We start from the raw sequence: 14,236 nt of genomic DNA on the forward strand, positions 1-14,236 counted from the left end.
ACTGCAGTATTTTATCCATCTAAAAAAAATGTAAAAGTCCTAAGGAATAAGGAAAACTTATGGGAAAGGCAAATTTTTATCTGTAATACACATAAGGAACAAATTTTAAATTTGACTTCTATCAACATACTACATAATTTATATGCCAGACTTGGTTCAATAAGAATAACAATAAGATCATGAAGATACCTGCAGAAAAAAATAAAACTTTATCAACAAAATAACATACATAAAGACCCCCCTCCAAAAGTGGGACATTTACAAAAACTGAGAGGGAATAAATAGCTAAAATTAAAATACATTAAATCAGTGGTAAACAAGACCTAAAATCTACAGGCTTAGAAAAAAAGGACATCAATCCCAATGGTTCTACACATCCACAAAGGGGATGTATGAAATCACACGCAATTCCACAATGAGGCTGAAAAGAATTCAGCAAAGACAGCAAAAGCACTGCCACTATCTTCCAACTCTGAATTTAAATACACTCCTATAGAGATCTTCAAGTAAAGATAATGCTTAGCTACTGGTACCATATATTATTTCATTTGATCATCGTTAACATGAAGAGGGACAGATATTAATCCCATGTATAGATGAGGAAACAGAATCACAGGCTACCTTACTTGTAAAAATCTCACTGATACAACACTTTAAGGTTTACAATGCTCTATACAAATGTCAATCACTATTACAAGGGCGAACAATCTTTTCTAAGCTGTCCCTTAACTGCCATAAAATATGCTTTATTTCACCAGCTGGGCACTTTGAGGAAGCACAGCTTTTACATTTATTGCTCCCATCCTTCTTTTAACATTGCTAATGTACTAATTAGTGACAATTAGCAAGCTATCACTGTCTACTGAAACTCTCAGAATAACTTCTACCTCTCACACTGAATCCACACAGGAACAAGGGGGCATTATCAAATTCCCACAATATTTCAACTCATATCTACCCAGTTATTCATTTTATTCCTCATCAGTGGCATCTCTTGGAAGGGTGACTTTTTAGATCTATACAGTACCCTACCAGATTCCAAATTCTGTTTCTAAAGACTGTTTACATTTACTTATTTACAAAAGTGACATGAAAACAAAAGGTACCAGTAACATGGGCAAGAGGCAGCACAGGGGAGAGAGTGCCAAGCGTGGAGTCAGGAAGACATCTTCCTGAGTTCAAATACAGCCTCAGACACTTACTAGCTGTGGGACCCTGGGCAGCCCTTTTGCCTCAATTCCACATCTGTAAAATTAGCTCGAGAAGGAAACGGCCAAACCGCTCCAGTATCTTCACTAAGAAAATCCCCAAAAGAGTCAGACATGACTAAATGACTCAACAAACAACAACAACCACCACAAAGGATGTGGAACGCTTTATATAATACAATTATATATAACTATTTTTTTCTTGTTTTAAGTCTTTGTTTATGAGATGGATTTATAAGTAGAAGGAAAATATAAAGGTAGCATGAAAACAAAGAAAAGAAAAACAGTTACAGGGAAAATATTTTTACATAAATAATTTTCCAGGTAAGTTTGCCCTCCAAGATTAAATCAAGGTAAAGCAACATTCAAATACTTGTCATTGATTTGGGAGTTTCTTAACTGGTTCATTTTTTTGGCCACTAGAGGGCATAAACTGTTAATGTTCTGTATTGATTCCTATGACACAAACTTTAAGTTTCTTTTTACATTTCCTCACTGGTTTAATTAAATTCACATTATAGCTAAATAAATGTACATGAAGTCATAAAGATGGGTAAATTCCATTTGATTATTTTGTAAGAAATATCAAGTCATTCAATAATTTAACCATTTAAAAATTATAACCTTACATTCTTTTTAAACTTAATGCAATTAAAATCGAATCAATTATAAAATTCCATTGATGTCTTTGTTTCTAGATAAAAAATAATTTACCACAATCACCAAATGAGTCTTCCTTTAAAAACCAACAGATAATAAGAATATGCAACAAAACCAATAGACACATTGAACATTTCTGACTGTATATGCAACACTCTAAAAACCCTTACTTCCCCTCTCTATCCCCAACTTTTCTACTGTAAGGAGGGAGGCATATTTCCTCATCTTTTCTCTGAGGCCAAGATCAATCGCTGCGATTAAAGTTTTTGGCTTCTCAACAAAGATTTAAATGCTTGTGTCTGGACCATCACCAGTTGTCTTGACTTATGTCTTTACCACTTGCCTCCAATGACTATGAAGTGAGAATGAGGCTCATGACTTTTGCTCAGCTATGTCTCACTTCAAGTCAAGACATCACCCTCATGATGTCACTGGTCCTCTTCAAGAAGGAAGGATGAACAATAACAAATAAGTGCGTGCAGAACCCTCTACTGGGAATTGTTAATACGCTGTCCAAACAAGTCTTGAGAAAAATTTATCAAGAAAATGTGTTGTTCTTTCAGTGATACCTGACTCTTCGTGGATCCACATGAGGTTTTCTTGGCAAAGAAACTGGAGTCGTCTGCCATTTCCTTCTCCAGCTCATTTTATAGACGAGGAAACTGAGGCAAACAGGGTTACTACAAACTCTTTTTTAAAAAATCAGCTTCTTTTTCTCCTGATACCTAGTTTAGGTAACAGTATAGGAAAAAGCATGAGGCTGCTGATCATACAGCCAGATGGGATCTGAGTGGTCAATCAGTCCAACTGCCTCCTTCTACAGATTGGGCCTTAAATAAGGTCCAAACAAGTTAAATGAGTTGCCCGGTCTCACAGGATTTGGGCCTAGGCCTTCAGATTCCAAATTGAGCAGTTCACCATTACTCTGCACCAAAGATTTCATACTCTACACAGACTTAAGTGGCCTAATTTAAATGTAATTCAGAAATAAATAATACAATATAATGTCTATTTGGTCCTGGAGGCAACAGGGAGGCACTGAAGTTTACTGATTGGGTTTGCTTGTTTGTAGGGGCATAGATGGACCTACACTTTTAAGAAAATAACTTTGGTGCCTGAATGTATTGGCAGGAGGACAGACTTGAGAAAGGTGGACTTGATGGGTTGATAACGATGGGCCCTAAAAGGTCCAGGACTTTCCTATGTGACCCAGGTCTCTGGCCTTGCCCAATTAAATGATCCCTTTCATTGTAGCCCTCACTGTCTGCACCTGACCTCACTCTAGACCACCACTCCTTAATTCTATCTACACCCTTTTTCTGTTATCTCCCAGTCACCCCAGGCTACTTGGCCACTCCGTGATCACATCCAGCTCTTCCCACAGTCTTTCTGTATATAAAAGGTCCCTCTTGCCTCCATTAAAGTACTCAGATTCTTAAAATCTCACTCACCTCAACTGGGGTTTTAATAAACCTTGTCTCTGAATGAAAGAAGGCTTGAGCTGAATTCTTTCAAGGCAGAACCTGCCCTTGAATTTCGGGGTTCCCAGCACTCCTAGACCACAACAGATTCATCTAGTAGGCTACTACAATAGAGATGAAGATGCAAATAGATATATGGAGGTGTGGACTATGTGATAGACAATGGGGACACAAATAAATAATGCGAATGAGGGTGAATAACTAAGCTCCCAAATTGGGCAGCTATGAAAACACATTAATGTCCACATGGAGAGAAACCTCTAATTGGGTGCCCCAGGGAGTTGTTGTTGGACCTATACTATTCAACATATTTATTACTGATGTTTACGGATGGTATTATAATCAAATTCATAGCTGATACAAAGCTGGAAATAAGATGTTATTAGACAATCAGGTCAGTTGAAAAAGATTTTGAGGTGTTGGAATAATGTAATGAATCTATTAAGATGAAACAATAGGATTAAATGTAAAGTCCTACATTTGGGGGGACTAAGTGGGCACAAAGAATAGAGTTCTGTGCTTGGAATCAGGAAGATCTGAATTCAAATTTAGTCATTTTACTAGCTGTATGGCTCTGGGCAAGTCACCTAATTTGTTTACCTCAGTTTCTTCTACTGTAAAACAGGTTAATAATAACAGTGCCTACCTCCCAGTGGTGTTGAGAATAATAAATGTGATCATATTGGTAAACTGTTTAGCAGGAGGCCTGGCATACAGTAGATGCTAGCTGCTGGTAGTAGTAGTAACAGTAGCAGCAGCAGCAGTAGTAGTAGTAGTACTACAAGTACATGTGATTATATAGGAGAACTTAGAAACTGGCTCCAGGAATCACAGGGAATTGCAATGCAAGCTCCATGAGGAAATGGTGTGACATGGCAGCCAAAAACATGCAAGCAAGCTTACTTTGGTTGTGTTACTAGAGGCTTATTTTTCCAGAAAGAGTATCAGTGGTCCTGTGATATTATGCCCCAGTGAAAGCACATATGAAGCACCATTTTCAGCTCCCAGCCCATTTTAGGAAGCAATGGAAAGGGCAATCAATGGGTGCAAGAACTTGAGACTATTCCCTTATGTGGCTCTTTTCTCTTTCTGCCCTGGTCGTATTCTAATATACAAAATAAACACCTTAGGGGAATATGTATTTACAAATAAGATATCTCAGCTGCTACATCTTTCCAGGAATCTAAGACCTTAATATGTGTACAGGAGATATCTTAGTCAATAAACTTGAAAGTGGCATTAATTCAAATTTACCAAATTTTGAGTACTTTTGTAATAACATTTTTTAAATGCTACAGCGGCACCTCAATTGTGATTATAAAGTTGGTCTGCAGGTTTGCAAGAACTTGTTTCTTTTTCATATTTTGATAACAAAGATGTCATCCATAAAATGTATAAGTAACTGATAAGATTTTGTGGGGAATAAAAATGGTGAGGGGGTCAATAGTCAAAAACTGGTCAATAGTGGATGATTAATTCTTGATCATTTTTTCAGTAATAGTACCATCTATTATTTTTTCCAGAGCACTTGTTTCTGTCCCTCTTTCAGATATCTTGAGAATTTATCCCTTAATACCCCCAAATTATGTTTCCTGTAGCACAGACATCCATTTTATTTATTCAGTTCAATTTCTACTTCCTTAATGAAGCATAATAGCAACTGATGTCAGATTTTCAACGTGGTGGCTTCATTGTCATTGAAAAAGAAGAATTTACTGTAAAATCTTGATAGATTTCATTTCACCTACTTATACTAACCTCATTCCAGGTTCACCTTGAAATGCTTTTGGAATAACCTGGTTTATTTATTGGTTTCATGTCGAATTTTCTGAAAATTCCTACATGGAGTTCCCTACATATGGAATACATATGAAAGGTTCAGACTTTCATTATCTTCCTCATCCCCCTAAGGATTTTACTAATGAGTCTACACTCTAAATCAACTAGCTCTTAAAGGCCATACCAGAGTTCTTGGCTTGGCAAGGTGATCAAATATTTACTGGCAGAGGCAGTTTTTAGAATGTTTTGATGTCCTCATGTTAACAGGTAATTTGCAATGCTTAAACTTCCAAGGAACATCCTGACAGACCATGTCCATGTCTGTTTTGCATGACAGCTTTTTAAAAGAAGTTAGGATTAGAATTGTTTTAATTGTACTCCAGATTTCCTAACATGGTACTGATTTTTATCTTTGCTCCAATAAGTCAATTATCTGACTTCATGGATAGCTAATTCTGAAATTACTCCCATACTCCTTGCAAGTCATTTCTTATCCATTAAAATGTAATCTCACTTTTTGTGGCATCATTCAGGGTTCATCATGTCCTGCGACTCCTGATTCTCACCTTAAAGTATTCATAACATGTATACATGCATGAAGTTTCTGGGTAGTCTACAATCCTCTGGTCTGTTTTATTTTTTAATCTAAACTGTACTTTTTGTATGCCATCCTTGTGCACTGAAACCAGAAAATATTAAAGCAATGTTAACTTGAACTAGAGAGTCTTATCAAGCTATTTGTAGAATTTATCCACCTACTCAAGCAAAAAACCTTTAACACATAAGCTACAAGTAACATAATGGTCTTTTTGCTTAGGCTTATCACAGAGTCTATATATAGTATGCCCAATTAATGGAGTTCATTAACAGTTTCAACTAGCGTATGATCCAAGTTAGGTTATTTCTAAACAAAAAAAGATACAAGTAGTAGGAAACCAGACAAGTTACAAATGAATTCACTGACCTAACCACCACAAAAACCTTTTGGATTAATGCTATCTAATAATGTCATTTTCCCATCTGCAAAAGTAAATGAACTCCCTCTAGTTGAAATTACTTGGGCCACTAAATTCTAACCAAATTAATACCAATTCAGAAAGAACTGATCAAAATAAAGGCACCTATATAATGCATCTGCAGTCTAATGAATGTGCAAATAAATACCTGCTTGAACCTGGTATCTTTGCTAAACAAAAATTGTGTAATTATTAATCCTAATGTCTAAAAACAAAAACAAACACCTCCAAGAATGGGCATTCCATATACTTAACTCCAAGGTTTAGTCTTTAAGGTAAAGAGAAAATGTAGTAATGAAAATTATTCTTCTACAACTTCCCTCTGATGACTACAGAAAACTGTGCTATCTATAAGATACTTGTTTCTACAAAATTCGATGCCTCTGATTTGGCATGCACCAATTGCTGGGACTTCTAAGTCAAGGATCCATCTGTTCTGTGCTTTCTAAAATTCAATGGATTCTTCTGTTTGAATTCAGTAACTCTTTTCAATAGACTACTGAAATCAAATTTATTAAATTAACCCTTTTTCAAGAAGAACTGTCTAGCATTAAAATTGAGCTTTTTTAAAAAATTACTTAATGAAAAGCCTTAAAGAATATCTAGTCTTCACCCAACACATTCTATCAGACAATACTACTTAGTACACAACATTACTTTTCTTCCAGTTCATCCACTACCTCCCAAACAGAAATTTCAGAAAAATGATTTTAGAGTTTTAAAAATATCATTAGTATATTAAGATTGGGGAATCCAAACTTTTCTTCCCAGGACATTCTCTTTCTTAAAGTGTCAAAATATTAGCTGTGTGAAGTTTCATTCATAAAGTGAATACAATTCAGCAAAATCTGTTGTTTCAAAAAAGCAATGAGTGAAACATTTGTTTCTAGTCACTGTTTATTGCTTTTCATTTCGAATTTTTAATTTAATCTATTACAAATTCTTTTTTTTTTGTCCTTGTCCTTGATTTCAAAGAGAACCATGACATCAGGGAGGTAATGTCATGAATGTAAGTACACTGGATTTAAGGGAGGAGGGCTGTGCAGTCACTCACCTCACTTTCAGACTGAATGCATCAATTCTAAGGTTATTTAAGCAGAACAAACATCATCTGGTGACGACCTGCCTTTACTTTCCTATTACACAGCCTGCAGTTCAAGAAAAGAAAACTCAACACTATTTTGGAAACACATTAAAGTATTTGAAGTCACAAAGATGTATGTCTCAAACCTGCAGGAAATTCATTAGCTAAATTTATAACAACACCTAATATTTGCATATTACTTCAAATTTTACAAAGTGTGTCCTCATAATCTATCTCATTTGATCCTTACAACAAAGCTCTGAAGTCAGCAGGGCAAATGCTAAAGATTAGCAAAGTTAAGTTTTAGATGAAATTAGGTGACAAAGTCATAAGCAGAACCACTGTAGTTTACTAACACTGCCTTTACTTTCTAACTCTAAAAACCTATTTCATAATTCACCTCCAAGTCAGAAAGAGAAAACATCCAAAGCAGTTCCCTCACATTCCCCTTTAATTCAGCGCACAGCCCTTGCAAAACACTTCTCCTATGGAAGCTGAAAAGGTCAATAGGCAACACTAAGGCCGTGCTCAAAATATTCTCAAAAACACTTGGTCCAAGGATTTTCTTCTCAGAAGTCCTTTAGAAAAACTAAGATTGAACCATTAAAAATATATGAAAAGGAGGAGGGAGAATTCAAATCATTCATTAAGATTCTCCAAATTTGCTGTTCCCCGACACTTGAAAAAAATACTCTCAATAAAAACAGAAACAGTTTTGGACTCTTTGGGGAAGATTGGGGGAAGGGAAAGGAAAGAGCACAGGAAGAAGGGGTACACGAAAAACCACTCCTCCCAGGAAACAGGAGATGGAAGAGGTGCAGCATACACAGAGGATGGGTTTATGCTTTTAGAACTGCAGTTTCCCCCTTTATCGCTGAGAAGAAACTGCAGCAGAAATAAAGGGCAGACAACGAAAGCCTCCGGTATCCATAAGGAAAGCTCTCAACAACTCCCCAGTTCTCTTTCCAGCTCTCTCTGGCCTCATCATTCTAACAAGGTTTTTCCTGTGCTGGGAAAGAGCTGTAAAAAAATGAAAGGAAATAGGAGGGCTGTGCAAATCTCTTTCCAATTTACTAGATTATAAACTTGAGACATTTGTTATAATCCTCTTCTTTAACAATTTATTATAAATTTAATACTGAATCGTAACAGAACTAAATTGCTAACTGCTTTTAAATTAATTACAACAAATTAATTTCAACACTTATCAAATCCTTCAATTATTTATCTACTTTTTTAAAAATTTATTTTTATTTTTTTAAGTAACAAAATTTTAAATCTCTCCCTCCCCACTAATACCCCTAACGCCACCTCACACTGAAGGATTTTTTTAAAACTAAAAAACATCCGTCAATATATATCTATAAAATCAAGCAAAACAAATTCTCTTACTGGTTATGTCCAAAAATATATGTCTCTCTCTGCACTTTATATCTCTCACCCCTCCATCCAGGAGGTGAGTAGCATGTTTCATCTTTATTCTTCTGGACCCGTGTCTTATTTCTCAAAACTGCTTCTGTCTACGATGTTATCATCACTGTATACACTGTTATTCTGCTCACTACACTTTTACGAGCTCATACAGACCTCTTGCCACTTTCCCACTACATTCGTATACCACAATTTCTTTAGTTATTCACCAATAGGACACAGCCCCTTAGTTTCCAATTTTTGGAAATATATATTTACAAATAAATATAAAATATTCATAGCATAAGTAGGCTATAAATACTTTTTGTACAAACAGTTTTTTTAAATATAGATCTAGTAATAGTATAGATTAAAGCATATGCAAAGGATATAACAAACTATTAAAGAATAGTTTGTTAACTTTCTGGGCATAGTTCCAAACTGCTTTCCTGAAAGGCTGGATCAATTCAGATTTCCACCAAAATTGTTCTAGAGAAACAATGTCAAACTCAAATAAAAACCAGGGCCACTAAACCTTAAGGATCTCTACTGTATCAACTATGTAACAGTAGTATATACAAATACAATAGTATTTTTGTTTATTTTATTAAATATTGCCCAATTAAATTTTAATCTATTTCCAACTGCACTATGCAGTACTGAGGATCCAAAGAAAGGCAAAAATAAATCCTGTCCTTCAAAGAGCTCGTATCCATTCTAGTGGGGGAAGACAATATGCAAGCAATTGTTCATGTAAGCAATATACAACGTGAATAAGAGGTAGTCTCCAGGAAGTTGGAAGAATAATGATGTGAATATTGCTGAATATACAGGATATATAGGGGCAGGGAAGGGCAGCGAAGTGTAAAAAGACAACAAAGAAAGAAAGAAATCAGGCTGCAAAAGGATTTTAGAAGCCAAATATAAGGCTTTATATTTGATCCTGAAGAAATAAGGAGTCACTGAAGTTGACTAAATAGGGGAGTAAAACGTCTACCATGAGCTTACATTTTTGGCAAGCAAATGGAGTAGGGGAGAGTTTATTTTGACCGTAGTCAAGCACAGCTATCTTGTTCCTAATAATTCTCATTTACTGAATAAAAAAGTTATTTTTCCTCCACAACTTAGGTGAATACATTATTTCATCTAAAATGGTTTGGCCCATCATTTTAGTAAAAATTGATTAATGTGTTTATATGACATGAGATGTGGGTCTGAATCTTTTTCCTGCCAAATGACTAATAAATTTTCCCAAGTAACTTTAAAACCTACTGAAAATTAAAAAACAAAACCAAACCTGAAAGGATTCATTATTTAATAACATTTGTTTTCTGTATACATTTAGTTGGATTCTGGTGTTCATGATCTATTTAGTGTTTTTTGCCCAACAAAGAGTTTTTACATTAGTAAGTCCAATATCACCTTTACCAGCAATTAAACATTTTCTTTATTACAATTCATAGAATACTTAATTCTATACAGCAGATAGAGCAAGTATTGTTTTTCCCATTTTACAGATTAGGAAACTAAGGCTTTGCAAGTTTAAATAATTTGAGTATGGTCACAACAAATAATACACATCTGAGAAGGGATATAAATTCAGATCTCCTGACTCATCACTCTCCTAAACCCCAAATGTTCAACTATTTGTTCAAGGATTTACAGCACTGATCTATTTCAAAGAGAAATCTGTCACACAATGTCTATCAATTTTAACCTTATTATCTGACTTTTGGATTTAACAATATCCTATTTAGTTGTCAGTTTTCCTTTCACCCTAAGAAAAGGTAAAGTCAGTGAGTAAATTTGTTGTTATTAAATGTTTTTTAATATAATTTCAGGTAAAATAATTTTATGAGTAAATGAAATTTGGACTTTTTAAAATAAACAAAATTACTTTAGTTCTGTAAAGAGCACTTAATAATCCTTTGCATTTCAGTTTACTTCTAAGAAAAATCAATTTCCCATACCTTCGATCATTTCTCAGTCACATATACTCCTTTGAAATAACACTGTTAACAAGCAAAGGCAGATGGGAAAAAAATTTTAAATTTAGCATCTAACCACTAACTTAGGGTAAAAGAAAAACTAATCAGTAATTACTATTCCTACCATTTTTGTCTTTTTATCTCCTCACCACCCCCGAGGGCCAAGCACAGTGTCTTATAGGCACTCAATAAATGCTTACATCATTAATTATCTTTACCCAATCTTCCTTTCACCATCTCTATTTCTACCCTCCTTTTACATTCTATGAACTGGAAGTATCAACTGCAGAGAATCAGTACACCACTGTAGTAGATAAAAAGGAAGATCTGGAGGCAACTGGGTTCAAACTGTACTTCTGATAGTTAGAACCTGTGTGACCATAGCTAAGTCACTTCTTTAAATCTCACTTTCCTATCTATAATATGGGAGCAATATTGCTGTGAAGTCCAAATAAGAATATACACAGAGAGAGAGAGAGAGAGAGAGAGAGAGAGAGAGAGAGAGAGAGAGTGTGTGTGTGTGTAATGCAAGCATTATTAGTTACCTTCCAAGAGTAGAGAGGCATGTAAAACTGAAGTTTCCACAGTTCTTAACTCCTCTCTTAAGCAATACTAAATCTTAAAATGTCATCACAAAGTATCCTCTGATCAAAAACAATGCAAGTCACTTCTCTGAAAAATAATAATTCCACCGTTACATTCCTAGTGATCAGGACTATTATGGGACTACTGGGCTAAGAGTAGAAAATTAATGTCATAATTAAATGTCATAATTAAAAAATTAATTCATCAAAGGAGAGATTAATATAGCCTGAGAGTATTTATGGGAAGTGGTGAGGATAAGCTGGACACCCATCAGAGGGATAAAAGTGTCAAGGGCTGTAAAGAGAGGGTATTAGAGATAGGCTCGGGGTAAAAATGGGCTTAATGGTGTTTAAAAAAAAAAAGAGATGTAAAATATTTAAAAGTTTTATCAAGTTGATTCTTTGAAGGAAAAAAAAATCTCACCACTTGGAAATAAACTGAAATACAAAGGATTATTAAGTGCCCTTTATAGAACTAAAGTAATTTTGTTTATTTAAAAAAGCCTAAATTTAATTTACTCATAAAACTATTTTACCTGAAATTGTATTTTAAAAAATCATTTAACAACAAATTTGCTCACTGACTTTACCTTGGAAAATTTTACTTTGTTATAAATGAAGGTAGAATATACTGAACTTCTTCGAATAAGTTTGTTTAAGCAAGACAGAACCTTGAAAACAGACAAAATCATCAACATCTTGTAAAACACAAAAAAGATCAAAATTTTTCTATCATATTTAAGGAAAGCATTGTGGAACAGTATATAGAATGCTGACTGCAAACCAAGAAGACCTAGATTCAAGTCCAGCTCTGACAAACTCATACTGATTCTGTGACCTTGGCTGGGAAGTCAATTAACCTCTCAGAACTTCAAACAACTAAAACCATAAACTGGAGAAAAGCAGATAAGAGAAACTGGCAGTTCTTTATGTGAATGAAATCCAAGGTCCAGTCCTTATCCCTATCCATATCATTTGAAAATATTTTAAGACTTAAGACTAGGGAAATAGAGAAGAAAGGGGAAAAAAGTCCAAACTAATTAATTACAAGTTTTAGAAAACTGCAATTAATATGAACAATTCTGGTTTCTTGCAAGTGTTTCATATTTATCTTCTTCAAGGTTTTCTAAAAAAAAAAAATTCCAGGTTGAAAACTTGATTCTTTCATGTTACCTATTTCTTCGTATGAGAGTACTGACTGTTTGGTTAGGGTTGGGGTTAGGAGGGGTGAATGATGGTCAGGAGGCAGCTCCTGCCACTATTCACCATTCAAAATCCAAATATCTTCTCTTTAAAAAAAAAATCATTCACATGTCTAAGGATAATAGTGAAAAGGAAAAACACAGAAATATGAATGGGCATGGTTTCTAAAGGATATAATGAGTCAACAAGCCTGTATGTTACTCTGTTATTACTTTTCAAAACATCTTTACAACTACTATCTCACTTGATCCCCAGAATTTCACTTCAGTACACCAAAGGAGGCGTGCTCTCATTGTTATCAGTATTTCAGAGTAGAGAAAAATATTTAATCTTATTGCTCCACTAGTGTCAAAGGTAAATGACAATAAACATATACAACAAATCTAAAATTCAAATTAATGTAATGATCTGAAACTCATTTAGGAATATCATTTTGGTGTAACATATTTAGTAAGTCAATGCCATGTTGGCCTGCAAAGCATTGGGTCCTTCCCAACTGCTCTGACTCCCTCTTCTCGGGGCAGCTAGGTGGTGCAGTGGATAGAGCACCAGTACAGGAGTCAGGAGGACCTGAGTTCAAATCTCACCTCAGACACTTGACACTCACTAGCTGTGTGACCTTGGGCATGTCACTTAACCCAACTGCCTCATGCTGGGTCATCTCCAGTCATCCTGATGAATATCTGGTCACCGGATTCAGGTGGCTCTGGAGAAGAAGTGAGGCTGCTGACCTGCACAGCCCTCCTTCACTCAAAACAAAGTCAAGTGCAAGTCGTGTCATTATTTCTCTGATGGCATGGTCTTCTTTGGCAACATTTTTTTTTCTATTCAAATATACTTCCGTAGTACCTTTTTTGATGAGTAAGTATGTGCCACAGAACACCATAGTCATTGAAAAATGAAGTCCAATATGACTGAAGGGGCAATAAAGACGCACCTGCTGGACAGGATCAGACATGTGCAACCCATTATTAATGAGGAGTCATAAAACAAAACTCATTTAAAAAAAAAATCTTTAAAGCATATGACTTAAAAAAAAAAGACCAGCGGTGAAAATGAAAGATAACCAATAGACAGCCTCCCTGTACTCAAATGTTATCTTCTTGATATTACAAGGAGTAGGCAAGGCCCACAAATATTAGGCAGATATGCTATGATGGACTTATTACACAGGATAGGCAAGCATGCTTGTTACAATCTACATCGCAACAAAGAATATATAAAATGATGAGGTGATAGACCTATCTTAATATCAGAAATACTGGGTTGAGGAATCATTCACTCACAGACTATATGGGAAATCATTCATGGAGATATGACTATACTAAGAGACTTAACTGATAAGTAACTAGATGGTGTGGTAGATAGTATTAAGAAGATGAGTTCAAATTCAGTCTCACACCAAATAGCTATGGAATCCTGGGCAAATCATTTAACTGCTCTACCTCTTTTCCCATCTGTAAAATGGGCATAATAGCACTTACTTCCAGAAATTGTTTTGAGGATAAAATCAGATAATATTTGTAACATTCTTTGCAAACATTAAAGCTATGTGTAATTGCTATATTCACAGAGGCCAGGAAAGACTTATATGAACTAATGCTTAATGAAAGGAGTAGAAACAGGAGAACTCTGTACACTGAATTTTTCTGGTAGACTTAGCCCTTTACAGCAATGCAAGGAGCTAAAACTTCCCAAGGACCTAAAAAATGGACTTGAGACAAAACGCCTTCCACATCCAGAGAAAGAACTACGGAATTGGATCGCAGAATGGAGCAGACCATTTTCTCTTGTGTTACATTTTGTTTTGTTTCATGGTTTTT

The 14,236-nt window shown here is 35.1% G+C and overlaps 1 protein-coding gene across 6 annotated transcripts in view; it reads right to left on the bottom strand.

Moving 5' to 3' along the window:
* Window positions 1–14,236, bottom strand: part of STRN3 (striatin 3) — a 96,502-nt gene that overhangs the window by 51,934 nt on the left and 30,332 nt on the right. Inside the window, exon 1 of one of the 6 annotated variants that reach the window (XM_072622513.1) lies at window positions 2,438–2,566. The exons of the other annotated variants lie outside the window; for them this stretch is intronic. Within the exon in view, the coding sequence (XP_072478614.1) occupies window positions 2,438–2,497 (60 nt within the window). The 5' untranslated portion in view covers window positions 2,498–2,566. Of the gene's footprint in view, window positions 1–2,437; window positions 2,567–14,236 lie in introns of those variants that run through there. 6 annotated transcript variants of the gene reach the window in all.

Source organism: Notamacropus eugenii, chromosome 7, assembly GCF_028372415.1.
Source record: "Notamacropus eugenii isolate mMacEug1 chromosome 7, mMacEug1.pri_v2, whole genome shotgun sequence".
NCBI lineage: Eukaryota > Metazoa > Chordata > Mammalia > Diprotodontia > Macropodidae > Notamacropus > Notamacropus eugenii.